Raw genomic sequence first — 26,598 nt, 5'->3', positions numbered from 1 at the left:
GAAGTACAATTTAAAATATGCATCAAGCACACTGCCAAATAATCACTGCCAATTCAAGAAGGTAAATTTTAATAGAGTTAAAAAAGTAATTATGTCAGCCCAATTTCAAATATCTCAAAGGCCATATCAAACTAAAAATTTCAAATATCTGAAAGGCCTTATCGAACTCCACATTTCTAATATCTTAAAGGCCCTATCAAATTCCAAATTTAAAATATTTCCAAGGCCCTATCAAATTCCAAACAAACAGCACGGTAAATGTAACCCGAAATAGTAGAGCTCCTTTTTGCCCTTTTGTCAACTACATAGGGCGACGAGTTTCAAGCACATTACCCCAACACCGTCCCACATGACACCTCCGGCCACCAAGAATGTACGGTTATGTTAATAACAGCAACTTGTGACCGCCTTGGGCAGCCACTTACAAAAGGGCCTGGGAGGGAGGGGAGAGAAGAGGAAAAAAATCAAGTTGCCTCAGTTGCCCTTTTCTCAGATTTGAATGGTCCGAACACATGTACAAACTCACAGACGAATGGATGCACAAAGGGGAGATTTTAATTCCTCTTCTTCTTGGAATGCTTACTCTAGCAAATTCAGCCATAATGACCATGGCAATGTATCTTGACTCTTGCACTAAAGAAAAAAAGCACAAAAACCTCCAAACTCAGATGGAATTATGCTTAGCACAGGAAGGAAGAAGAGAGAAATAGGAAAAAGAGCAACACAGTAAAGAAAGAAAGAAAGAAAAAAAGAAAGAAAGAAAGAAAGAAAGAAAGAAAAAGAAAGAAAGAACTAAACATCTGTAAACTCTTTTAAAGGTTTCAGAAAGGCTAAATGCTAAATATGGCTGTAACCTGGACCAACTGATGCTTAAGCCATTAGCAGACTGCAAAGCCGCAATAAGCTTTAACTCTAGCATTTTATTAGAGTGAGAGAGAGTAAGAGAGAGAGCGCAAGAGAGCAAGTGAGAGAGAGAGAATCAGCTGTAGAACAGAGGATCTGCTTTAACCTGCCTGTTTTCCTCACTCTTCAGAGACCTTTCACATGCCTGTGGAAAGAATAGCACCACCTCAGAGATTTTAGCCCTGCATTCTGAACAGTTTAGCTGAGCGGTAAACCTCACATAACACATTGATGTCACTCACCTGCTGCTGCAGACACGTGCGTGTGCGTGTGTATGAGCGTTTCCCTAGAATTTTCGACCTCTCTGTTGTCCGTATTAATGCTTACAGAATGGAGAAGCATATGAGGGCAGCTTCACTCTCTGAATGGTCTCCCCTCTCTCTCACTCTCTGCCGCTTGCTTGTTCCCTCCCTCTCTCCCTTCTTCCCCTTTCCTGGCTTCCTTTCTTTTTCATTGCAGACTTCTACAGGATGTGTGTGTATGTGAGTCTATTTTTGTTTCAAACATTTTCAAGACAAAATTGTCCTGACTGTGTAGACAAGCAAAGAAAAACAGGCTAACCTACAATAACAGGATCAATAACGAACTTTTCGGTTACTGAGTTTAAATTTAGAATTAGGTTTCTCATCAAATATAGTTACAGATATAGTACATATTTGACAGATCAGTATTACCTACAGGTACTTACATATCATCACTGTCCAAAGATCATGCATCTCCATTTTTTCCATTTTTCTTTTCTACACCATCTGAACACAGCAGTTCACCTTTACACTGTGTGTTTCATTATGATTGGACCAATAGAAATGATCCAAAATTGCATGAAATAAAATCTTTTGGTCTTAAATTGAAAGTAAAGAATATTTTTGTTGAATGTTTTTCTTTGGACATTAATAATATACAGCAACATGCGAGAGTTTTAGATACATGAGAAAATTATGTTTCAAAAGATGTTCATCTGTTTTTCAACATCTTTTCAACAATTTAAAACATTGCTTCATGGCAGTCCAGATTATTGATTACCGTCCACCATTTGGTTGGTTAAACATTTCAATAAGCTAAATCAAATGTGCTGGAATTGAACAAATCTAATGATGGCTAGGTGTATGCAGGAGACATCTGAAAATAAATTTTGCTCCTCAAATTAGCTCACAAGATATTACAGTACTGTTTTAAAGAGAACCTTTGTTTACTCAATTTTCAGTTAAACTGGTGATTAAGGGGAAAGGAAAGGAAAAAAAACAGGAGTTTCCAAAAAGGGAAAATATATAGAAATTACAGAGAACTGGAATTTTGGATTATCTAAATTGCAAGAAACCGAAAATGTTTACTGAAAAGAGTGGAAATTATAATAAAGCAATGGCTGGACACTGAGACAACTACATTTTACATTCAGTTGATTTTACAGTGTAATTATTTGGTTCTTGCTTTTTCTGATACTTAAAAGTTCATTTGTAACTAACAGCCATTCTGCTATTGGCAGTGGCGGTCTCTGACTTTTACACACTGCATACATGCTGTATGTATTACACATGGGATATGGTATATTACATGTAGATATTTTACATATGTCTGACCCCAGGTCCTGACATGAAAGTAAACCTGCATATGTATCAAGTGGAAAAAAATTGCTGTGTGTAGATACTAAGCAGACACTGAAGATGCAACGGTCACCTATATGACAGTATGATTATAGTAACACCCTCCTCTACTGTTTAGTCGGAACAGATACATACACAAATGTCCAATCTCATACACACACATGTACACACTTCTTTCTCTTCTCTCCCTCTCTTTGCCATCATTATATTGACTTTTAGCAAATACACAACACTATGCACCCCCTCTTATGAGCAACTTTGAACAAAAGTGTAATTTACAGGAATGTCCTGATCTCCAGTTTGCAGAAATATGCCTCAATCCACCTGCTGCACGTACAAACAACTCTCTCTAATATTAATTACGGCCTTTATTATAACCTCAGCACTGTTGGCTGTGTTTTACAGTACACTGGCTCAACTTAAAAGGAAATCATGCCTTTCAGTAATAATTCACATGCAGGCCAACATCAACACCACAAACATGTCAAATTCAGCTCTGTGCTCTGAACTTGTTAAAAAAGTTAAACATTTCTAACTTGTGATGGTACTGAACAGATGCCCATTGTTAGTATCGGCAGATAATGGCAGAAAATGCTGGATCACACATCACAGGAAAAAAAAAAATCAATCTTAATTTTGTATCAAATCTAGCTTGAAAAACCCCAAAATTGGCTGTAGTGTAACCAAAGTGTGAAGTACAGGGGACCAGTAAGGACAGGCCACCCTAGTTACTCTTTAGGAACCACTTAATGTCTCAAAATCAAAAACATTTGGTGTCCCCTGATAATAAACTTATTATTATGTTATACTGTCCATTAGGGAATAACAGAAGCTCAAATGCAAACTCACTGAAAGGTCATTGTTTAGCCTGCTTCTCCTACAAATTAACTAATCAGTGATGCAGCAATCGTCTGCTTCAGGGTGTCACTGCAGCAAATTAGTTCACCCAGATGGTCTTTCATAGCCAAGCAACTGTAGCTATGCTTGAGATACCTAGGAAAGACTTTACAATATGCTACAGGAAATCTGAATTGTGAAAATGAAAGAGTGAATTGTCACTTATTTCTCAAACCGAAGATAAAAGATGTCTCAACTAATGTGGTGAAGACTAGAAAAAAAAACATTTCCAAAAGAAGAACTGCTAAACCAAACATTTTGTTGACATTGAAGAAGCTAGCTTCAGCAGTGCTCTGGTGAAACAGTTAGAAGCCAGGCAGTGCTGGAGTAGCCAGCCAACATGGGATACCGCAAACACCATAGGGTATTTCATGCACTGAGTGTAACATAATGTGAAGGAAATCAGATGACAGAACAACAGTAGCCACATGTAACCAACCTACTGTTAAAAACAACACGACTGTTCTGATATCAGCCGATACTCAGGGCTTCATCACTGGTATCAGTATCAGAGAAGAAAAGCCTGTTTGTAGTAGTTGTAGTAGAGACAGTACTTACATACAGTATATGTAAATGCAAATTGTATTGCTATTATTTACTGTATAACACAATATGATTTATGATTGTCTTTGACTCTTTTTGTCGACACGCCCTTGACTCAGTGTACAAATCTGCAGGGGGGCCGGAAATCCTCAGTGAAAAAACGCTTGAGGCTTTGAAGCAGGAGCACTGACTCTACTCACCAAATCCAGCACATTACGCTATCCCCAGCCCTCTTTCCTTCTTCCCTCACCATTTAAGGTAAGCCGATATGAACTATTGATGCCAAAAGTTTTGGTTCTAAATAACCTACTAATTCAAGAGTGTGTGTTTTTAATGGTATTTCACACTTGTGAACTCTATCTCTGATAAGCCTAATGTAGCAATATTGCATTAGCTCTCTATGGGCCATTGTAAAGGTCACAATGAGATTCATTTGACACATGGCGGAGAACCTCACAATACAATACATTATCATAATCATTATACAAGCTTCACAACATTCAATATGACACAGAACAGCAAACCATAAATACTATACAATCATACAGTACCTTCAATGTAGCAAGCTATATTTCATATCACAAGAGGAAGGAAATGATTAATTCCTGTACTGATAAATTTTAATACATGACATCGTTATATTGTATTTTGAACACAGCCCTATTTGACAAAAAGGATGCTTTGCTGAGGTGAAACCAACTGACCAACAGAATGATACCACTGAAGAGAAACAATGTAACATAGGACACAGCTAAAACATGCCCCAGAGGACACCATTCTAAGCCAAACAAACAGCCAGACAGCTACAGTGTCCTGTGAGCGATATTTCCAACAGTCATATGCCCGTTTCCTGTTTTCGCCCCTTCTCTACACCATGACAATTTCCTCTAGCCACGTCTCAGGGTCTTCCCTGCAATGGTGTGTGATGCTTTATGAGTCAGTGAACAGAATAATGTGAGAAAGCATATTGTTTGAGTCCTGATAAAAACCCACTGGCCTGATGATGGAATGGACACAAATATTCAGACATGTGAAGAATGTCCTGCCCAGAGAGATCAGACATGAAGGTCAAATTGTACCTTCTCAGTAAGTTCTTGGAAACACATAGTCATAAATTTGCTAAGGTGTCATAAATTTCACAGTGGTTCTGGACAGGAAAAACAAAGACATAAAGACTTAAATCAACCTTCAAGACTCAAATCAATCTTTAAGACTCAGGAACTCGATTTCTGGAAAGTTCCTGAATTTTTTTTTGTTTTGTGGATTAATGGAGAGAGAGTTTTTTTTAAAAAAGCTAAACTTTACTGAACAATAACACATCCTGCATAATTCTTGAACAATTCCAAAATATTTTACTGGGAAAAAAGTCACTGCACAGAAGCCTTCCAGTAAAGTTAAATCTAAAACACAATAAGGTTCAAAAGTGTTAATAATAACTCATGCAATATGTGAATTCTGTGAATGAGAAGTTTAAAATGATAAACGATATACTGCAACTTTCAATTTATCAGGTTACCTGCCTTGAGATTTGATCTCCACTTTTAAAATAAAATAAATTCTTGAGTCTTCTACAGCTCCAATAATCACTTCAGACGCATCTGACATTTCTTACATTTTATATGGAGCTTCCTGGTGTCCTACTAATTATTATAATAAGGCACTAGTACATTACAATAATTTTATACATTTATCATGATATACATTGTTGTGATTTACATTGTCATGATAGACCTTGTTCTGAGTCTATACAGATGTAGCCTGTGTGAAATACGCAAATCTACACAACGTCTCTGTACGTTGCTTTGATTTTATTGGTGTTGGCTCGAAAATGTTTTCATGGCTCTCAGGGGAAAGACATGTTGGGCTGTCCAGCACAGGGCTGAAAATGATGGTAACATTACACTTCAAGGGGTCACGTGTCGAGCACCCTTTGTTCATCCCTTTGGGTCTTAATTCCTGCCTGATGACATCACAGGACTCCTTTAAAGGAAAATGTGAAAGGGAAAAGAGCTGTATTTGGACATGTGCAGATAAAAGAGAGAGAGGGGGAAAGAAAGAGAGAGAAGCAAGTGTTCCTTGTTGATATCTTGACTATAGTAATTGCTTAAATGCAGGGATATGCTGACAGAGAGGCCAGACGTAGGGCAGAAATTCTGATGAATGCTTATTCTATCTGAGGCCTCCAACACAGACTGAAGATCTTTATATAATAGCACCATTCTTCAGAGACAATCCACATACCTTGAATACTTTTGAGCGTCTACATAAACTCAGACAAATCACATTTTTCAATAAACAAATCTGAAAAGTGACAACATTGCATAAGAAGGCTGGCAATGTACAAACCTGCTGCTGGTTTATGAAGCCACTGTTTTCATCATCGTCATCATTCATGTCGATGAGTCATTTGCCAATAATGCGTCTCAGCGACCACAATCCTGGGCCACGGTGCCAGCACTGAAACCACAGAGCTACTGCAAACAAACACATCAGTGTCTTCTTCTCGACCTGATACAAACACACTAGTGTCTTCTCTCAAGATTACACAAACACACCAGTGTCCGCTCTGTCACTAGCTCAAATAACAAAGCTGTGAAGTCCCAGCACTGGCAAACAATATTACTCAGGACATCATTTCCAGTGCCAGTACATAAACACAGATTTTGATCTATAAAAATATGATTCCTGGAGAACTTAGGGCCTGTAGGCAGGAATTTCATACAGCTTCTTCTCATCTCTAAGGCCTTTTATGGGAGTTAGTTATTTCAATTGGATTGACCTATCTTTGCTCCATCCACAACCTAGCAACTGCTGCAAGGTTGGGCAAGGTTTACAGAACACTAGCAAAATCCTTCTGAAATTAATAAGGAACTATAATCCTGTGCAGTGCTGGTCAACTCTGTACACTCACTACGCAAAAGCAGTAGGGCCCCACAAATTATGCAAGGGCCTCGCCCCCTCCTCGTGTCAAAGTTGCTTATTGTTTACAACTTCGATGAGATGATGAAGTGGAACTATCAATCTGTTCATGCAAAAGAAAAAAAATACACCTTGGAAGTGAATTGCAGGAACAGCTAAACATAAACTTGTTTTCTCTCTTCTGACGTTAGTAAATAATAGTAACAGTTAACAAATAAAAGCTAGCTAGACAGCGCATCTCTTGGTCTGACTTTGTCTTGCAAGGTGTTGCAAACTGCAGCTCAGAAACTATAAATGCATTGTGCATAAACATGTGTTCATATGTGCATGCATGAACTGAAACTTTGCAGCAGCAACTGCTGTGGAGACCAGACCAGACAATATATGGGCTTGCTGTCAGTTCTAATTAGTCTTAGATCGACATATGGTGCAAGCTGTTTTAAGGGAGGGAGGATTATTGTGGGAGCACTGGGGTGTCAGGTGTGACTGTGTGGTAATTGCAAATGGTTCACATGGCTCATGGGTCAGGTAGGAGGGCCCCTTTGCATAATTTTGCATAGGACCCCATGGAGGTCAGGACTGGCTCTGGCCCTGTGTCAAAATATCTAAACTCTTCAAACTGGACTATTCCTATGTCTGTGTGCTTATTTAGAGTTAGTATAAGTGAAGTTTCCAGTTTAAATTGCTGAGCTACAGCTATTGCAGGTAGTCAAAAGTAAGAAAACGATGATGTATTATTTGCCAATATGCTAGCTATACCATAAAAACTAGACCTGCACTCTATGCGCTCTAAATGTAGGTGTTTAGGTGTGTAATTGTACAATAATTTCTCACAAAGGTCAATGAGTGTTTTTGTTAACATTCTTGCAATAGTGACACTTGTGGGTAAAGCACTTTGTCACAAAGCAATAGTCTAGAGCTCTAATGAGCAAGCCGACAGCAGCAGCAAAGACAAATTCCTTAAGAGCCTGAGGAAGAAGCCCTTATTCTAAACAAAAGGTCTGATAGAAAAATGGGATGAAATACTACTATATTCACACTGAGATCTGCTGCCACCTGGTGGGGCCTCTCAAACTTCATAGTCACTTCTTACTTTTCAGGTTCACTTTTTAGTTTTCAAGCCTAAAATCATTGGAAAAGCAACTCTAGATCTGGACTCCTCAGCTCCACTAGGCCAGTGTTCTACAGTATATGAAACCTAACTCTGTCTGTTCTCACACTGAGCTGTCAAGTAGCAGACAGTGATTTATATTGGTAATAATGGAGAAGCAGACACAATACAGACCCAGTGTACTATTAGTTCCTGACCTACACTCAGATTTTATACTGTATTCTACAAACAAAGATTAACCCTGGATAAGGCAGTCGGACATCTTAATTCTACCTTAATACCAAGTGAAATATTACAAACCCAATACAAGATGTGTGTTCATCAAACATTCTGCTTTAGCCAATGAAAATCCAGTAAAAAGTATAATACAATAGTAATTGGCCAGGATCTGAATCAGATTTATTTGCAGTTTTGCTATAGTGTGTTGTGATTTTATGACATAAATTGAGCTGCAGTTTACTCAACTGCTGTTGCTATGTGTTGCTAAATATTTTTGATTTACTGATCCTTAACAATGGCTGCAATGTCATTGGCAGTTAGGATATTCTGTTTCATCCTGCAGTGTTCTGCATTCTTAACCATTATCCAGTCCTGTTTTTTTTTTCATTTGCACACATGAGGACTGAGGGAATGATGGAAAACTCAATTATAGTTTCACACAGAGTCATTATTTTTTTACAAATGTAATGCCCTAAGACACATGAGGTCTTTTTTCCATTGAACACTGAGAATGAGGGAAGAAGAAATGAAGTGATCCAGTAGTAACAGTGTCAAAGTTACTATTTTTCTTTTAGTCACTGCAACTCAAAGTCACAGATAATGGGCAACAACCCATTCTACTAAGAAAGTTCAATAGAACAGTTTGAGAGTCACCAGCTCACAGAGCTTGAAGCTCTAATGTGTGCATGATGGAGTTCGAAGTCCAAGTCAGCTCAAAGCTCCAAGCATTAAAACAACAAACTATAAGAGTTTGATGAGTTTATTTTTTTTCTTAGGTCTGCTAAACTTTGGACTTTGTGGGCAATTAGATATACTTAGTCGTAGATATATTAAACATGGAAAATACACGTGCTTTCAATATTGAAAAACGTCCATATTTTTCAATAATCTTGTCATTTTTGATTTCATGAGTTTTCAAAACTGTTGTATCAGCTCTACTAAACACATCTAGTTCTAACTTACTTTCTCTTTATTAGGAATTTATGTTTTATTAAAAGGCAACTGATTTTTTTGTTTAAGAATTTTAAATGCCAGTTTAGCTTTAGAATGACCAAGTGTTATTTGTATTGTCGTTTCCTGTTGCTTTGGCTAATGCACGTGTTAGGCCTTCCCACCAGCCTTTGCATTTCATATCAGTGCATTCAATGTCAATCTGTCAATCTGGTGTATTTTAAATTAAAATAAGAATGTGTAATTCAAGATTCAAAATTCATAACTCACATTCATCCAGATAAATCCATATGGTCCATACAGGACCATAAAGCCCAACATAGCAAATAAAAAGCGAGAAAGAAAATAAATTACTACATTTCATTTCTGTAATCGAAATCTCTGTCATTATTCAGTTCTTAAATAGGCTTACTTTCAATAATGAACCGCTTTATGGCACTTGGAATTTCAAGGCTGCTCTGTATTGCCATCTGACTTTCACTATTGCCATCTGAAAAGTTCTGCTTTGGAAGGAAAAACGACAAGGTTTCGACAGGGTGCCAGGTTAACCCAAGCCACCAGATTAAATCTCCTGCTGAACATTGAAAAGCAATTAACCTACTTTAAAATCCAAAACGGAGCCAGTGATTCCAAGACACTGGCACAGTTCTGAGGGCAAAAGTCTGGCCTTTCCAGATAACAAGCATACAAGTCAAGTACCACCGTCAAGTACCACCTTTTCTCCATAGTGGTAACAGGTAATTCCATGTGCATTACGTGAGTTAGACTTGATGAATAAACAGAGTATGAATCATAGTCTAAATTACAGGCTATACCTAATGCCAGTGTTTATCATAAAGAAATTACAGTTGACTCTGCGAGTCGCCGACTGAAAAAGACAAACTCAATCTGTTTTATCTGCTGTCATGAGCATGTACACATGAACATCATTATGCATACACATAGTGACAGAAAAATAGCAAAGCAGAAGGCTTGGCTCAGGATGAACATTTACATAAGGAAAACGTCCAGTGAATACAGACAATGGAAAAAATGAAACTTCACATTCCTCCACATAAAACAAGTCCTTTCGCACATTTTTATGCAGTTTCATATAGTGCTGAGCGATATGGTTCATATCAATGTGCTGGTATTGCACAACAATAATTATCTTTAGGATTAGATAAATTGACAGCAAAACTTCAGATTGATTTGAAAACAGTTTCAACTGTTCTTACTGTTTAAGGTTCACTTTGGGGTAATCTTAGTAAAAGCAAAACAGAATTAACTGATTGATAGACTGATTTCACTACTGTATAAATTGTATTTATTTCTATTGCTTTTTAATAAATCATACCTGAAATACTATAAAGTCATGAAAAAACATTACTGTTAAATAATTATTATTTCATTGTATTTGCTGATCCTACCCAATATGACAACCCTCATCTGGATGTGTTCTAATAGCAAGGATTTTAAAGTAGGTAAGAATCTTTTTGACCACCAAGCTAAAATGAAAACAAGTTACTGTCAAGCTTTCATTAATAAAGAAGGAAGAGACGAAGGGTTTCAAGCTGCTTAAAACTGCTGTATATCAGTGCACATGCTAATTCAGCTGCGCTGGTGTACAGCCAGTACAGTCTGAATCATTTTACTATGGCCCTTAGTAGCTAGCTAGCCAGCACGCTCTTGTTTGTATTAGGTACTAAACACTTAAGAGTAGGGGTGAGCGATATGGCAAAAATGTTATATGGCAATTTACATGAAACACGATGTGCATCACAATATATTGTTTTTCTGCTATTCAATAAATAGCAACTAAGAATAGAAATATAAACAGTAATGTTTAAAAATACTACAATAATAACAATAATAATAACCTACAACTACCCTGATTTTTATTTTAGTGTTAGTGTTTTACTAACTGCTCAGCACTAAATACAATTAAACAGGACTAATTATGCTCACTTTATAATGAAATGTAGTTAGTCAGTGTTCTTTAAGTACTGACAATATCCACGGTACGCTTAGAAAAGCAAATTGTACTATAATGTATTATGATAATATTATGATAAGTATTGTGATATTCCCAGACTGTATCTGGTCATTTTCAGGTTTCTTCTTTTTGTGATGTTTGCAGTATCAATCACATGAAAAAAAGTTCTGCAGCAATGGCAGCATATACTATATTTCCAAAAATATTCACTCACCAATCCAAATCATTGAATTCAGGTGTTCCAATCACTTCCATAGCCACAGGTGTATAAAACCAAGCACCTAGGCATGCAGACCGATTTTGGGAAACATTTGTGAAAGAATGGGTCGCTCTTAGGAGCTCAGTGAATTCCAGTGTGGTACCGTGATAGAATGTCACCTGTGCAACAAGTCCAGTCATGAAATTCCCTCGCTACTAAATATTCCACAGTGAACTCTCAATGGTATTATAAAAAAGTGGAAGAGATTGGGAACGGCAGCAACTCATCCAAGAAGTGGTAGGCCACGTCAAATGACAGAATGTAAAATGACACAGTACATAGTGAGCAGTCACTACAGATCTCCAAACTTCATGTGGCCTTCAGATTAGCTCAAGAACAGTACTCAGAGAGCGTCATGGAATGGGTTTCCAAGGCAACTGCATCCAAGCCTTACATCACCAAGCGATGGTGTAAAGCACCGCCACTGGACTCTAGAGCAGTGGAGACGTGTTCTCTGGAGTGACAAATCACACTTCTCTGTCTGGAAATCCGATGGAAAAAGTTTGTTGGAGGGGGGATTATGGTGTGGGGTTGTTTTTCAGGAGTGAGGCTCGGCCCGTTAGTTCAACTGAAAGGAACTCTTAATGCTTCAGCAGACCAAGAGATTTTGGACACTTTCGTGTTCCCAACTTTGTGGGAACAGTTTGGGGATGGCCCCTTCCTGTTCCAACATGACCGGGCACCAGTGAACAAAGCAAGGTCCATAAAGACATGGATGAGCGAGTGAGTCCTGACCTCAACCCAGCAGAACACCTTTGGGATGAATTAGAGCGGAGACTGTGAGCCAGGCCTTCTCTTCCAACATCAGTGTCTGACATCACAAATGCGCTTCTGGAAGAATGGTAAAAAATTCCAGAAGAGTTGAAGCTGTTATAGCTGTAAAGGGTGGGCCGACATCATATTAAACCCTATGGATTAACAACGGTATCTCACTCAAGTTCATATATATTTGAAGGCAGACAAGTGAATACTTTTGGCTATATAGTGTAGATATCAGTAATATATAGAAATTATTATTCAGGAAAGCACTAATATGGTAGGGCGTTTTATGGCTATAACCTATAACCTATACTTTCCACATATTTCTGTATTTCTTTTCACGTCTTTCAAAAATAAGCCACTCAACTCCTACTCACGTTTGACATGATAGGCGGTTCATCAGAAACATCACACATTTAATCACAAATAATCATAAGTAGCACAACCTGGATAAATGGAGAAATTGTTTAGCTGCTTTGTTAAGTTCTGTGGAGCTGAAACCTTAACTTGAATAACTTAAGTTGAATGTGCTTTGGGGCAGGCACCTGTAATACATTTGTAAGACATTCTTTTAGAATAGAATAGCTGTATTTAAGAATAATTGGTTGATTAACTTTACTCATGCAAACTCAAACATCATTCAATACTATCATATATTTGGAATCATCATATTGAACTTTATCAATACTGCCCAGCACTATTTCACTTTCAGATCCATGACAATGGAACAGGAAGTACAAGCCTAACTATAGTGTGCTGACTACAACACAACCCCCTGCCCCATTGAACAGTCCATGGTACCTCATAAACATAAACATACACTCACTCACATGCGTACACAGAAAAACACACTTTTAAGTCCCCTCTCTGTCCCTCTCATATTCCTTGCAGAAAACCTCTCAAATAAACAAGAGTCCTTGCATACACTTGTCTTTCCACATTGTGAGGAGAACAGCATAAGTGCAGACCATGGCTGATAAAAACACTGGTACATTAACTACAGTCTGGCTTCGATCACAGCCCACCAGAAACAGAACTGTTTACCCCTGGAGTCTCTCACTAAAAACTAAGCCAAAGTTCAATGGACACTGGCAAAGCCGCATTAAAGAGGATTATTGGTTCTTATCAAGAAAAGCAGCCATTAATGTGATGTACTGCTGCACTCAAATGAAACCCACACTAGTGGACACATATTTCAGCATAACCACCCTCTACCACAGAAACCCTGGTCTGCCATTCCTGCTCCTTATTAGGAGGGCTGATGTCCTAATTCAGAGTCTCAGAAGGGAACACCTGTTAAAATATGAAAGGGGAAAACACTACTAATGAATGGACATGTCTGCCAGGCTGCAGAGAAAGAAGGAAAAAGTGTGTTTCTCAAAAGATGAGGGAAGGCTGGCAGAAGCACAATGGGCTCAGTGAATTCAACTGAATTCATTTGGCTCTGAAGTTGAGACAATAAAAGAAAATAATTTGAAAAGTCGTCAGACATATTGGTAGGCAATACGGCAATATGTATGTATGTATGCAATATGTAAACTTTACACTTGGCAATATGTATAATTATTTAATAATATTAAATTTTTCTTACGTTGGAACAGAGGCAATGATCCAGCAAAACATTAGTTCCACATTCAGAAAATAAAATGCTTTCAAAAACAATGCGTTCTGTGTCTTTAAATACTGATGAAGAACCACCAGTGGACTCTAGAGCAGTGGAGATGTGTTCTCTGGAGTGACGAATCATGCTTCTCCATCTGGCAATCCGATGGACGAGTCAGGGTTTGGCGGTTGCCAGGAGAACCTTATTCGTCTGAACTGCATTGTGCCAAGTGTAAAGTTTGGTGGCTGGGGGATTATGTTTTAGGGTTGTTTTTCAGGAGTTGGGCTCGGCCCCTTAGTTCCAGTGAAAGGAACTCTTAATGCTTCAGCAGACCAAGAGATTTTGGACAATTTCATGCTCCCAACTTTGTGGGAACAGTTTGGGGATGGCCCCTTCCTGTTCCAACATGACTCGGCACCAGTGCACAAAGCAAGGTCCATAAAGACATGAATGAGAGTTTGGTGTGGAGGAACTGACCTCAACCTGATAGAACACCTTTGGGATGAATTAGAGGGAGGCAAGCAAATACTTTTGGAAATATAGTGTATGATAGCGTTCATAAAATTTTTGCATGTTAATCCCAGGCTATTAGATCTTTAGCATTATTCACTGATTATTCTGATAAGGACTCTTATTATGAAGGCAGGGATAGTTTTCCCTGGGGGTATATGAACTAAAAGGCAAACAAAGTGAAGCACTGAGAGAGTAAGGTGTAGCTGAGGTTTGGGGAAAACTTTTAGAGCAAAGTTGAGCTGTACTGCAAGGGTGTGACATCAATAGCTGGTTAATAAAGCACCACGATATGCACAAAAGCTTGTCTTTTAATAGTGGTGAATGCTACATACATATTGTCAATGAAAACTATTTTGTTAATTTGTCACTAGTATCTAGCAATAGATGCTGCATTGTTAGGGCATATTTGCACAACAGAAGAACCTTTGTTATATTTCAGTCTCAAACCCAGAAGCTGAGGTCCATGGACTGTCTAAACTATACTGCACCATAAACCACCACACATATCAGAATCTTCCCTCATGCTTCCCTCATGCTTTAGTTCACCAGTTTTACCAGTCCAATAAGAAGGAAGGAACTGTTTATTAGTTAATATATTATTACTACTACTATTACTTACTATTATAAGTTAAATCTCTGCATACCAATCAGAAATGAGCCTTTCAGATATGGTAACTGGACTAAAAAAACTTCACACTATCCTGTTTTTATAAGTTATTCAAAAATTTTGTATGAAGCTGTTAACAGGAAGTAACGTCTCTCAACAGATGCAGTGGCATGTCACTTTTCCAAACTGTTTTCTGGACTGTTTGCTACTTTTTTCCCACCACTGTTTGTTTTCTAAAATCAGGCTTAAGTAGTCAACAACAGCCCACAGCACCAACTAGTGAATTCATAAGTTGACTAGTTGACCAGCTACCAGATACACACAGAAAAGCTTGACATAACTGACAAGTGGCAGAATGCTTTGGATTTTAAGACAAAGTTTTGGTTTTAAGCACTGGAATGTGTTTGTGTAGGAGACCATGAATTGTGTGTATGTTTCCATGCCTGCAGTACCAGAGTCCTATGAGAGGGCTTCTGAAATGGCCATTATTTCCTCACATCTGTCAGGCTGAAGACAAACAAAATTTAGTTTTTCCTGTTTGTGTCCCAAATCTGGAGGCTGATGGATGATTATTACACTGGAATCTTCTATGTGATGAATGGAGCAAGCATACTTTCACATTTTTGGGCAGCAAAGTACATAAAAATTCAGAGAAATTGAGTTGTGCAAGACGCAAGTCTATGGTACCCCTTGAAACACCATGTGGAAGGTTATGGAACCTTACCTTGGTGGCGAGTTGGCGTTCTGGACAGTTGGGGTGCTGGCACAAAATGACACTTTTCTCCTCCTGTACAGGTTTCTCACCTGAAACACAGAGGTGAAAGGTCACAGTACCTATAGTGCTACATCAGTACCAGAGGCAATTAAAGAAATGAAAAAGGAAATTAACTAATGTTTGATCAAAGCCAGATGAAAACATCATGGACTGACTCTCATGAACACAATGAACCTGCGGGGGATATGTCCTTGGCCACATGCCAAAAAACATAAAAGCATTATTACAGAGGAAGCGAGAATAAGCATGAAGGAGAAGTTTGTGGAAGGGATATAGGGAGGGAGGGAGAGATGGGCTGAGAGAAGATAGCAAATCAAAAACTTACAGAATCACAGAGGAGGATGAAAAGAACTTAGATATGCAAAAAAGGACAGAAAAGTCAGGGACAAGAGTGGACAGCATGATCGTAGATGAATGGACAGCAAGGGCAGTTTGCATTTGGCTGTGAAAAACATAACACAATAAATATCTCCCCGCATCTACAAATCAAAGCCACTGTCCCTTCACTTTGAATTAGTGCAGACTTTTTTTCACAGGCGCAGGAACATGGAGAGAGGACAGAAAGTCCAGGCTAAGAGACAAAAATAATCAAGCAAAGTAATCTTATTTTATATAAATAAATATATATATATATATATATATATATACACTGCTCAAAAAAATAAAGGGAACACTTAAACAACACAATATAACTCCAAGTAAATCAAACTTCTGTGAAATCAAACTGTCCCCTTAGGAAGCAACACTGACAATCAATTTCACATGCTCAATAAAGGAGTGGTTCTGCAGGTGGGCACCACAGACCACTTCTCAGTACCTATGCTTTCTGGCTGATGTTTTGGTCACTTTTGAATGTTGGTGGTGCTTTCACACTCGTGGTAGCATGAGACGGACTCTACAACCCACACAAGTGGCTGAGGTAGTGCAGCTCATCCAGGATGGCACATCAATGCGAGCTGTGGCAAGAAGGTTTGCTGTGTCTGTCAGCGTAGTGTCCAGAGGTTGGAGGCGCTACCAGGAGACAGGCCAGTACACCAGGAGACGTGGAGGAGGCCGTAGGAGGGCAACAACCCCGCAGCAGGACCGCTACCTCCGCCTTTGTGCAAGGAGGAACAGGAGGAGCACTGCCAGAGCCCTGCAAAATGACCTCCAGCAGGCCACAAATGTGCATGTGTCTGCACAAACGGTTAGAAATCGACTCCATGAGGATGGTATGAGGGCCCGACGTAGACAGATGGGGGTTGTGCTCACAGCCCAACACCGTGCAGGTCACTTGGCATTTGCCAGAGGACACCAGGATTGGCAAATTCGCCACTGGCGCCCTGTGCTCTTCACAGATGAAAGCAGGTTCACACTGAGCACAAGTGACAGACGTGACAGAGTCTGGAGATGCCGTGGAGAGCGATCTGCTGCCTGCAACATCCTTCAGCATGACCGGTTTGGCAGTGGGTCAGTAATAGTGTGGGGTGGCATTTCTTTGGAGGGCCGCACAGCCCTCCATGTGCTCGCCAGAGGTAGCCTGACTGCCATTAGGTAGCGAGATGAGATCCTCAGACCCCTTGTGAGACCATATGCTGGTGCGGTTGGCCCTGGGTTCCTCCTAATGCAGGACAATGCTAGACCTCATGTGGCTGGAGTGTGTCAGCAGTTCCTGCAAGATGAAGGCATTGAAGCTATGGACTGGCCCACCCGTTCCCCAGACCTGAATCCGATTGAGCACATCTGGGATATCATGTCTCGCTCCATGTGCCACATTGCACCACTGACTGTCCAGGAGTTGGTGGATGCTTTAGTCCAGGTCTGGGAGGAGATCCCTCAGGAGACCATCCGCCACCTCATCAGGAGCATGCCCAGGCATTGTAGGGAGGTCATACAGGCACGTGGAGGCCACACACAATACACACAATACTGAGCCTCATTTTGACTTGTTTTAAGGACATTACATCAAAGTTGGATCAGCCTGTAGTGTGTTTTTCCACTTTAATTTTGTGTGTGACTGCAAATCCAGGCCTCCATTGGTCAATAAATTTGATTTCCATTGATGATTTTTGTGTGATTTTGTTGTCAGCACATTCAACTTTGTACAGAACAAAGTATTCATTGAGAATATTTCATCCATTCAGATCTAGGATGTGTTATTTGAGTGTTCCCTTTATTTTTTTGAGCAGTGTATATATACATATAGAGAGAGAGAGAGAGAGAGAGAGAGAGAGAGAGAGAGAGAGAGAATTAATGGGGGGGAGGGAAAAGAGTATATAGTAAAAGAATAATTTAAGCAAAGAGCAAGCATTGAGAAGAGTGTGATAGAGACAGTGAAAAAGAGGGAGACAGACAGAAACAAGCATAACAAGAGAACTGGCAGACTACTGAGGTTTCCAGACATTACCGCTTTGCTGGATGCTAAGATGGTTTTCCTCTAAATTAGTGCAATGATTCCTCACCTTGAAAACCCACCAGATTTTAAGAGAAGGGTGCATGTGGGATATTTTTGCAAAATCATTTCCCCATTTTCGTTTCTGTACTCTGAACCCAATAGACATAAATTTACTGCTTTACTCAGACAATTACATACAGACAAACGACATCACTGGATATCCATAGACAGGGAAAGCTACTTTACAGACAATAATTACCAATGTAAAAACCACCTTGGAATGCTATTTTTTTCTGTAAAATTAGTCTTTATATTTCTAAATATTCCTAATGTGATCCTTTGCAATCACAAGTTATAAACCTCTTATCAGTCAGTTTCCCAAACCAGCCTTTAGGGACCACATCATTCCACATTCTTGATCAATCTCTACTGAAGCACACCTGACGCTCCGTGTCACAAACTGTTACCATCAAGCCTGTGATTCTAGAATTCTGGTATGCTCTAGGCCATGTTATATTGTAAAGTGTTGACACACAGCCCAGCTGATTTGATGAGAAATTATTTGTTATATGGGCTCATCACTGACGGCAGCAAGTGAGGGCCTAGCACCTGTGCTTGCGTGGCCTCACCCTTCTTTCCCACACCATGGGAACAGCTCACTACCTACTTGTCAGAACCAAACCTTTCATCATCTTCTACTACAAACATCGCATTCCACCCCTCTCCTTCCTACCATCCTTTCATTTCAGAATCGTCCACTTCTCCTTGTTTAGGCAGAGAGGCAAGGGGGAACCTCCAGAGCATGATCCATGTGAGGAATGCGCAGAATGCCAGGGACTGTTTTTTATGTGCCTCTGTTTATCCAGTGTCTTTCGAAGCCTCTGAGGAGGTGAGTGTTCAGCACATCCACCGTCTGTGTCTGAGCCGGAAATACCTTTATGTAACACATGTCTACTCTGAGCCTCCTAGAGGAACATCAGGCTAATGCCAGCAATGCCAGCAGAAGTTTTAGGAGGACACAGGGCATTGAAAATGTCAAAACACAACCAGCAGGAGGTCTTAAGTTGTCCTGGTTGTCGGAAGCATTGGCTCCGGGATTATCATCCCCCCATTGCTTGGGATTTACTTAACTTGTTGTAGTAATTAACTAGCTGGGAAGTGCTTTTTTCCCAATGTCTTTAAACCATTTTGTATCACTGACAAACAAAATCACTTAAAAATACTACTACCTAACAATAAACAATAGAGACACACTAAAAATGTGAAAGAATACATAACATCTTTAAAATAAACAGCAAATGAGCAGACACATACACATCTTTGTCTTGAGGTAAACTCTAATTCAGATGATAGACATGTCTGAGCTTGACTGCTCTGAGGGAAGATGAAGTTCTAAGGTCTAAGGCAGGGCAATCAGCACAAATCTTAGAGACAAAGGCCATCATTAATAGGAACCAAATGAGCTTCAAGAGATCGAAGAACAAGAGCATATCTGGGGCCAGAACTTGTTCTCTCCCCACCATGAAGTCACCAACCACTTTCTGCAAACAGCAGGTCTTCAACCCAAAGCAAAGAATAAATGGACTAGGGACATTCTGACGCTAGGGTCTATTACTGAACTTCCTAACTCAATGGCATGCAAACGGGATATGAACCTGTAGCCTTCTAACAAAAAATCAGGCTGTTGCTGTGAATCTAATTTCTTTAAAAGTTTTAAGAGGTCACACTTTTTAAAGCCTTTTTACGAAGCAATGCTATGTTCAGGTTTTACCAAACACAGCATTTTCTCATTAAGTGACAAGTATGATGTTTTAATATAAGCCACATCCTCAAGCCACTCAGGCAAGCAAAGGTACACAGGCACATTAAAAAAATCCCATTCAAGAGGTGTTCACCAATCCATCCAATCTTTGCAAGAGCCTTACCACAGGTAACTTGGGTGATGTCCATGAGTGAAATCCAGGTGTACTTCTCTGTCTTCAGTTCACTCTGTGAGCAAGGGATAGTCTCCAGCTCATAGGAGCCATGTCGTCTCCAGTGGAACATTGTGCTTCTGAATCCTACCAATAACAACAGCTGTGGAAGCACCTCAGCCCATTGACTTCATCTTTCAGAAAAAAGTCAGTTTTACTTAATGATTTGTTTCTCGGTGTTTGCTGTGCTGAGGTACAATCAATGGTAACTAAATACATCATAACTCTGGGCAGACCAATGCTATTTTACGCAGGATTAACATACATAAAATCCAACTTCAGAAAACAGACCAGTCTTGAATGAGTTCTCCTGCAGTGTAATTTTCCAAGAAAGTAAGTTTCTCAAAAGAATCTGGGTAGACTGCTGTTCATTCTGTGAGCCAGTGTGTGTGTGTGTGTGTGTGTGTGTGTGTGCGTGTAGTGGGGAAGGGGGGGGATCTTGACCCACACAGCAAGACAGACAAGCACTGCATTCATTCAAATGTGAAGTGCATGCTGGGATGTGAGGGAGACTTGGACCTGTGACTTTTTGGAACATTGGGAGATACAAAGCTCTCTTTTCAAGAAGTCCACCTACAGTGAGCCCACATACTGCATGCATCTTTACAAACAGGCTGTCTTAGACTTACAGTATCATACAAAGCTAGGACACAAAAATACGGCAGCACTGCTTGACATTCAATCTTCCTACAGAAGAGGGAAAAGAGAGTGGCAAAGGAGGAGGAAGTCTCATTTCCTGCTTTTTTGTAGAAGGTGAGAAAGGGTTAAGATGAAAACTATGAGCTAGTGACTACAGGGGCACGCCAGGCCTCCAGCCCCCCACATATCTAATTTTGCTCTGACAAATTAGAGACTAGGCTGGGAGCTTTTTAACCACTAAGAACCAGCCTTTCTCAAGCATATGGTAGTGATTTGGAGTAGCTTGATGTGCAAGGGTTAGTTTTAATGACAAGGCTGCAAGTGGCAGTCATGCTTGCATACTGCACGCTCTCTGGATTCACAGTGAACATGGCCACTTTTGAGATTTACAGAGAAGATGGAAGTCCTGGGTTCAAAGAGCACTGTGCAGTGGTAATCAAACTGACATTAACTGTAATCACAAGTGATTTCAGATACAATGAATATCATTTGTTCATACATGACAGTTGTTCCAATAATAACCTGCTTGTTTGACTGCAATATGCTGTGCAATACCAGCTGACTGGGTGTTTTGGTGTTTTTGTGAGTATTTGATACACAGCAAGTTTATGTCAGTACATTATACATTGGAAGCTAAGGTTGATGCTATTCATCCTCCATCTGCTCAAGCTGGGCTCTATCAGCCAAGGGGCATCATGACATTTGTTTGGCCATTTTTAATTTTAACCACATATGGCTCACAAGGCAGCCACTCATGATGAGCCTTAAAATGGCAATAAATACAGGTTTTGCAAACAGCATGACATACAGTTAATGATCATAGTGCACTAATACAGGGGGGAGGCATGTGATGAACACAGCATGTTTGTTTGCCTTCTACTTTTACTTAAAATGATGTCAAGATCTTTTGTGCCATCAAAATGATGATGTAAAATAATAAAATGAAATAATATTTTAATAATGATCTCTATTATATACATCACACAATAAATACTTTAACTTTGTTAAACAGTGTAGAAATGTGTACAGCTCTAAACACCAGAGTTATGACAAAGTCATATTCATACAAAACAGAGCATCTAATTTCAAACTGTATTCAATAATGGTTTGTATTTGGAGTCTGGCTGGCAAGTTAGTCAGCCAAGTGACAGTTAGCTAATGGCCAGTGCGAGGTGTCCTGTGCCAAATTCCATTCAGGCTCAGGTAAACAAGACTCTACTAGCATTGCTAATTATAAATTCCAAAAGCTATGGCGAAATTTGAAAATATGGCAAGAAACAATACCTATGAGCTCCGCTGATAAATCATAAGCGCTATTAAAAGCACAATTTGTTCATTGCTGCTTGGAGATGAAAGCAATGTTTGAGAACATCATAGACACAAGAGAAGGACAAGTCAAATGTCTTTCCCACCACATGTTTCTAGAAACCCCCTTTAAGATAAAGTTATCTGTTCAAGCCTCCACATTGTACTGCGATCTATTGCTTAAATGTTACCTGTGTTATTAAACTATGTCCAGTTAGTATTTTAGAGCCAAATCGTGAGTTAATAATGTTCATGCATCTGGTTAAATGGAACATACAGAAAAATCTATTTGGTCATACATATGTAAACAACTAATGTTAATTTTGTGTATGACTCTGTAGCTAATGCCTATTACTATTTTCTGAACTTTAACCTCTCTCGTATTGACCATACTGTCACGATTGGCCCCTCCCAGTCCTGTCCATGTGTTCATGTTGTGTTTTGATCTTCCATGTGCATTTGTTTCAGTTTCCTAGACCGGCCCCTTGTTTTGGTGACTCCTCCCCTGATTTCTCACCTGTGTCTCCACCTGTGTCTTGTGAACCCTTGTTAGCCCTCTTGTATTTAAGCCCTGTGTTTTCATTAGTCTAGTGCTTGTCTTTGTTTGATTTGTACTGTTTGATGTATGTTGGCAGAACTGTTGTTTGATTGTGCTGTTTGTTGATTATTCTGGTTACTGTGTGTTGTTTGAACCTGTTTATTGTTGGTCGGTCATGTCTGCCCCATGTTCAATCCGTGTTGGCTCTATGACCCTGGACCGTCTTGACCATGACCCTGGATTTGCCCATAATAAATCTTGCTTATCTCTGCATATGCGTCCGCCTCCTCGCTTCCTGTCACACATACCTTTTACAACTTTATTACTAAAAACCTGCACTACTAACGTCAACATTATTTTTCCCCTGTTTTTTTTTTAACAACAACATTTTTGCTGTTTTATAAAGCATATTCGGCTGGATGTAATCCAGATATGTTTTTAAAAAATATCTCTCTGAATGTAATCTCTCTGCAGCTGTGCAAGTGTCAGTGCAGGTGCAACATGTTTTCTTCTTGATAGAAATCTCTAAGGTAAATCCCAAATCTCACTGCTTTGCAGCACGCATGTAAACATCATCTACCTTTGTCACAATAACCTGTATATGTGCACTCATCTACTTAACAGCACTCTACAACAGTGTCAGAACTCAAGCAGCCTTCTCATAGACTAAGCTGGAAACCCAGACGTAATTTGCCAGATATGGCAATAATGCTGTAAAAACAAACTGCAATAGCCCTTGGCACAAGGCCACTCTCACTTATCTAGCTATTCAACACTTGGTGTAAATGCCTGTAAGGCTCTACCACACTCCAAAAGTCTCAATTACAGTTGCGGCTCATGTTACACCTGCTGCCCTCAGAATTCCCATGGCCTGGCCTGACACACAGAACCTAAACTGATTAATCCCAGTTTAAATCGGTGCAATAAGGAAGCCAAGTAACACAAACCCACTAAGGGGTAATACATGACAATCACGAAGAGCAAATGATTGTGACTGATCGAATTTTTAGTTTGGAAACTGATCAAAAGGCCACAAAGAAAACATTTATGGCTGTGCCAATTACAATTCCTGTTTCTACAGGAAACTTATATTTTATAAATCTGTTTATTACAAAATATATTTATTTTACAGTTTCACAGCCTGCTTAATAGCAATAAACGTATTAAGAAAATAATAACTGACAGATAACAGGTAACTCACAACACACAATGCGTTAAATGTAAAACTGGTGAGCATCTAGAAAACTGCCAGCACTTTCCTTGCCTGCTAATCACTTAAGTGGTAACATTTAGAATGTGCTTTGAGAAAAAAGGTTATAATAACACGGTGGCGTCAGTAATAAGGGAATACAGATGTACTCACCGAGTCGTAAGCGGAGACCAAGCCAGCTCTTCGGTGGTGATCCGTACCGATGCATTATTTCCTTGAGCACATTTGTGATATATTGCACATGGGAGTACAGCGCGAGAGCAGCTCGTGCATGGCGCTGAGTAGATAGGACATTCGCCTCAGGCTGGCAACTTGCCACACTGCCGAGTTAAGCTACACGGCTGTCGGCTCCACACACGTCGGTCACTTCAGTCATACAGGCATTTGTCACACCGCCATTATTATCACTGTTTTCGCTATGGCTGCGCTATTCTGAGGTAACGTGTTAGCTGCGTCTTTTTCGTTCAGCGTACTACGGTGACTGAGGTACAACCTGTTGAGGCGTTAACTTTGATTCCGAGATCCCTGGAACTCGTTTCATTGTCTGTTCATTGAGGCAGACGGCTTGCCCTTTTCTCAGAGCTCACTTGGAGTCTCACTTTATCGTCTAAATACTACTACACGCCCAGGGCTCCCCAGAAGCGTCCCTTACGAACTGATTATTACTACCATCAGTCTGCAACACACTGCGTTTTCCTTTAATTCCCAGACAGACGTTCCAAAGTGACTGCTTCCAGTCGATGCCTAAACATCCCATGACTCAAATGTGAACCTGCCCACATTTCATTTTGCTAAGAAAGGTGATTTTGTTTCCGTTATTCCAGGTTAGAGAAAATATCCATCAAGCAATACAGACAGTGGATTACTTTTTTTTCTTGGAAACCCCTGTTTTATGATTGTGACATGAATAGTAGTGACAGATGAATATGTGCATGATGATGTAATTCCTCAAAACTATGCTTTAATACTTTCTCTATTATTGATTAAGCATTGCATGTCTTTTTCCTTGCTGAACAAGAGTACTTTTAAGTATTGCACACTATGCTTGTCCACCATATCACTTCAAAGGGGATAATGTGGAAGACTATGCTGGATATGACTATGATGTGGAGCACTGTAGTAGAATAACATGTTATTAAAGTTCTATAATAATCTTTGCAGTATCATATTGTGCAGCCAGCTGCTTAAACATGTGGGTTTCCCAAGCCAGCCCCTTTAGTCTGACAGCAGAGTTAGACCCATGATGTAATGCACATATGCAATGAATTCCATAAGACATCAGCCCTTTACAAATAAGGTAGGTGCACACTGTCTGTGTTTCTGATCAGATAGGAAAAAGGACCCTTTTCATGTGTGTACATGTACACAAGCTTTCTGACCAAACCTTAGACTTTCCACTCTCCTCTCTGACCATAGCAGCCTACATTTTCATAGTCTGGTCTTGTTCTACAAGTCTTTTAATCTGGTACACTTTGTGGATATTAATCAAATGAATGTGCTTTCACATCAAGACTCGCTAAGACATCAACATTAGGTTTATTTCTTCAAGCCTTTGGTTGCTACATGTCCACCTTCTGTTTTGGCAGCGTTTATAAACAAAGTAATAGGTGTTCATATAGCATACCACCCCCCCCCCCCCCCCCCCCCCCCAAAAAAAAAAGCCCAACTACCCCTCCTTCTCATCTGATCTCTTTTCAACACAGCCAAACAGCCAAACCCACTGCTGGCCTGCCAGGTTGGCCATATGTGCAGCATTAACTCTTGAACTGCTCTCTCAGTTCCCCACCCCCATCCTTTTCCCTACCATCTTCTGCTACATCAAAAGGCCATAGAAGGGGGAAAAATGCACCTTGTGCTGTTGATGGTACAGACAGTCTGGGAAACAAACATGTTCGGATAAGTGAACCACGCCAGAGCCATCCAGCCAGCCATGTGGCTTTCAAAAACTTTATTCCTACCCAAATGTGACTCCAACCTATCCAAGGACTTTATGTGGTGTCACTCATGGCTTAAAAAGTGTCTAGACCAGGTTTGGTCTGTCTGTGGATGTCATTGTTAATACACCAGTTGTGGGGTTGTCGTGCTTACTCAAACTCAGTTACACTGTTAAAAAAAAAAGTCAATTTAAATTTACCTTCTTGATGCATTGAGAGTAAGTGGCAGTTTGCATGATAATAAGACATGTTTTAAATTCTACTGCTGTTATACAGTTTTATTACAATTTTTTAAAGTGTTTTTAAAGGCTTTTTTAAAAAATTCAGATTACTTGATTAATCATCAAAGTAATCAGTACATTGTTCGACTACTATTGTACTCAGTGGTGAAAGTCCTACTCAGTTGTTTTAAACAGATCTCCGTTACAGTCTGTAGAAGTAGAAATCACTAAGGCTCTCATAGTTGAGTTATGTGTTGTTTGATCTGTGTTCCAGGAAGTAGAGAAGGAGGGGCTGAAAGAGTTGAAGGTGATGTGTGAGGATTTGTGTCTTATGTTTTGCATTGCAAGAAGACTGTTGCTAGATCTGCTTGCCAAGCCTGGATGATCTACAGAACAGGCAGGTAAGATCAGAGCCCCCTGCCCTGCAGAGGATCGCATTTATCAGGTGTGACAAATCCCTAATCCAGCTCAGCCTCAACACCAAACCTTCAGCAAGAGTCCAAATGGACATTTTAGGTGAGCTTTTCAGAATCTTTTTTTAGGTCTAATCCTTTAAAAAAAAAAAAAAACAGAACATAAAGCTATCACCTAAAGCCACACTCCATCAGAATCCACAACTTTTTGTTCACTGTAACACATATTGTATACTGTTGGTCTCTCTGTATTGTCCAGCTTCTTAATACAGTGTATTAAGGTAATACCTTGAAAAAGTATTCATACCCCTTGAACTTTTCAACATTTTTTCATGTTACACCCACAAACTTAAATG

The 26,598-nt window shown here is 39.7% G+C and overlaps 1 protein-coding gene across 5 annotated transcripts in view; it reads right to left on the bottom strand.

Moving 5' to 3' along the window:
* The window catches only part of plekhg5a (pleckstrin homology domain containing, family G (with RhoGef domain) member 5a), a 56,831-nt gene extending 32,861 nt beyond the window's left edge, over positions 1 to 23,970 (bottom strand). Inside the window, exons 1-2 of one of the 5 annotated variants that reach the window (XM_017682905.2) lie at positions 23,828 to 23,970; positions 15,585 to 15,664 (exon numbers count right to left, since the gene is read on the bottom strand). In XM_017682905.2, the coding sequence (XP_017538394.1) occupies positions 15,585 to 15,664; positions 23,828 to 23,882 (135 nt within the window). In that variant the 5' untranslated portion in view covers positions 23,883 to 23,970. Of the gene's footprint in view, positions 1 to 1,145; positions 1,272 to 15,584; positions 15,665 to 19,934; positions 20,269 to 23,827 lie in introns of those variants that run through there. The other 4 variants (XM_037532293.1, XM_037532292.1, XM_037532294.1 and 1 more) reach the window with 4 other exon arrangements.
* Between the last annotated feature and the right edge of the window lie 2,628 nt (positions 23,971 to 26,598).

This window comes from Pygocentrus nattereri, chromosome 21, assembly GCF_015220715.1.
Source record: "Pygocentrus nattereri isolate fPygNat1 chromosome 21, fPygNat1.pri, whole genome shotgun sequence".
NCBI classification, from domain to species: Eukaryota; Metazoa; Chordata; class Actinopteri; order Characiformes; family Serrasalmidae; genus Pygocentrus; species Pygocentrus nattereri.
The sequence above is the reverse complement of the archived record's forward strand: the minus strand, read 5'-3'. Positions and strand labels throughout refer to the sequence as shown.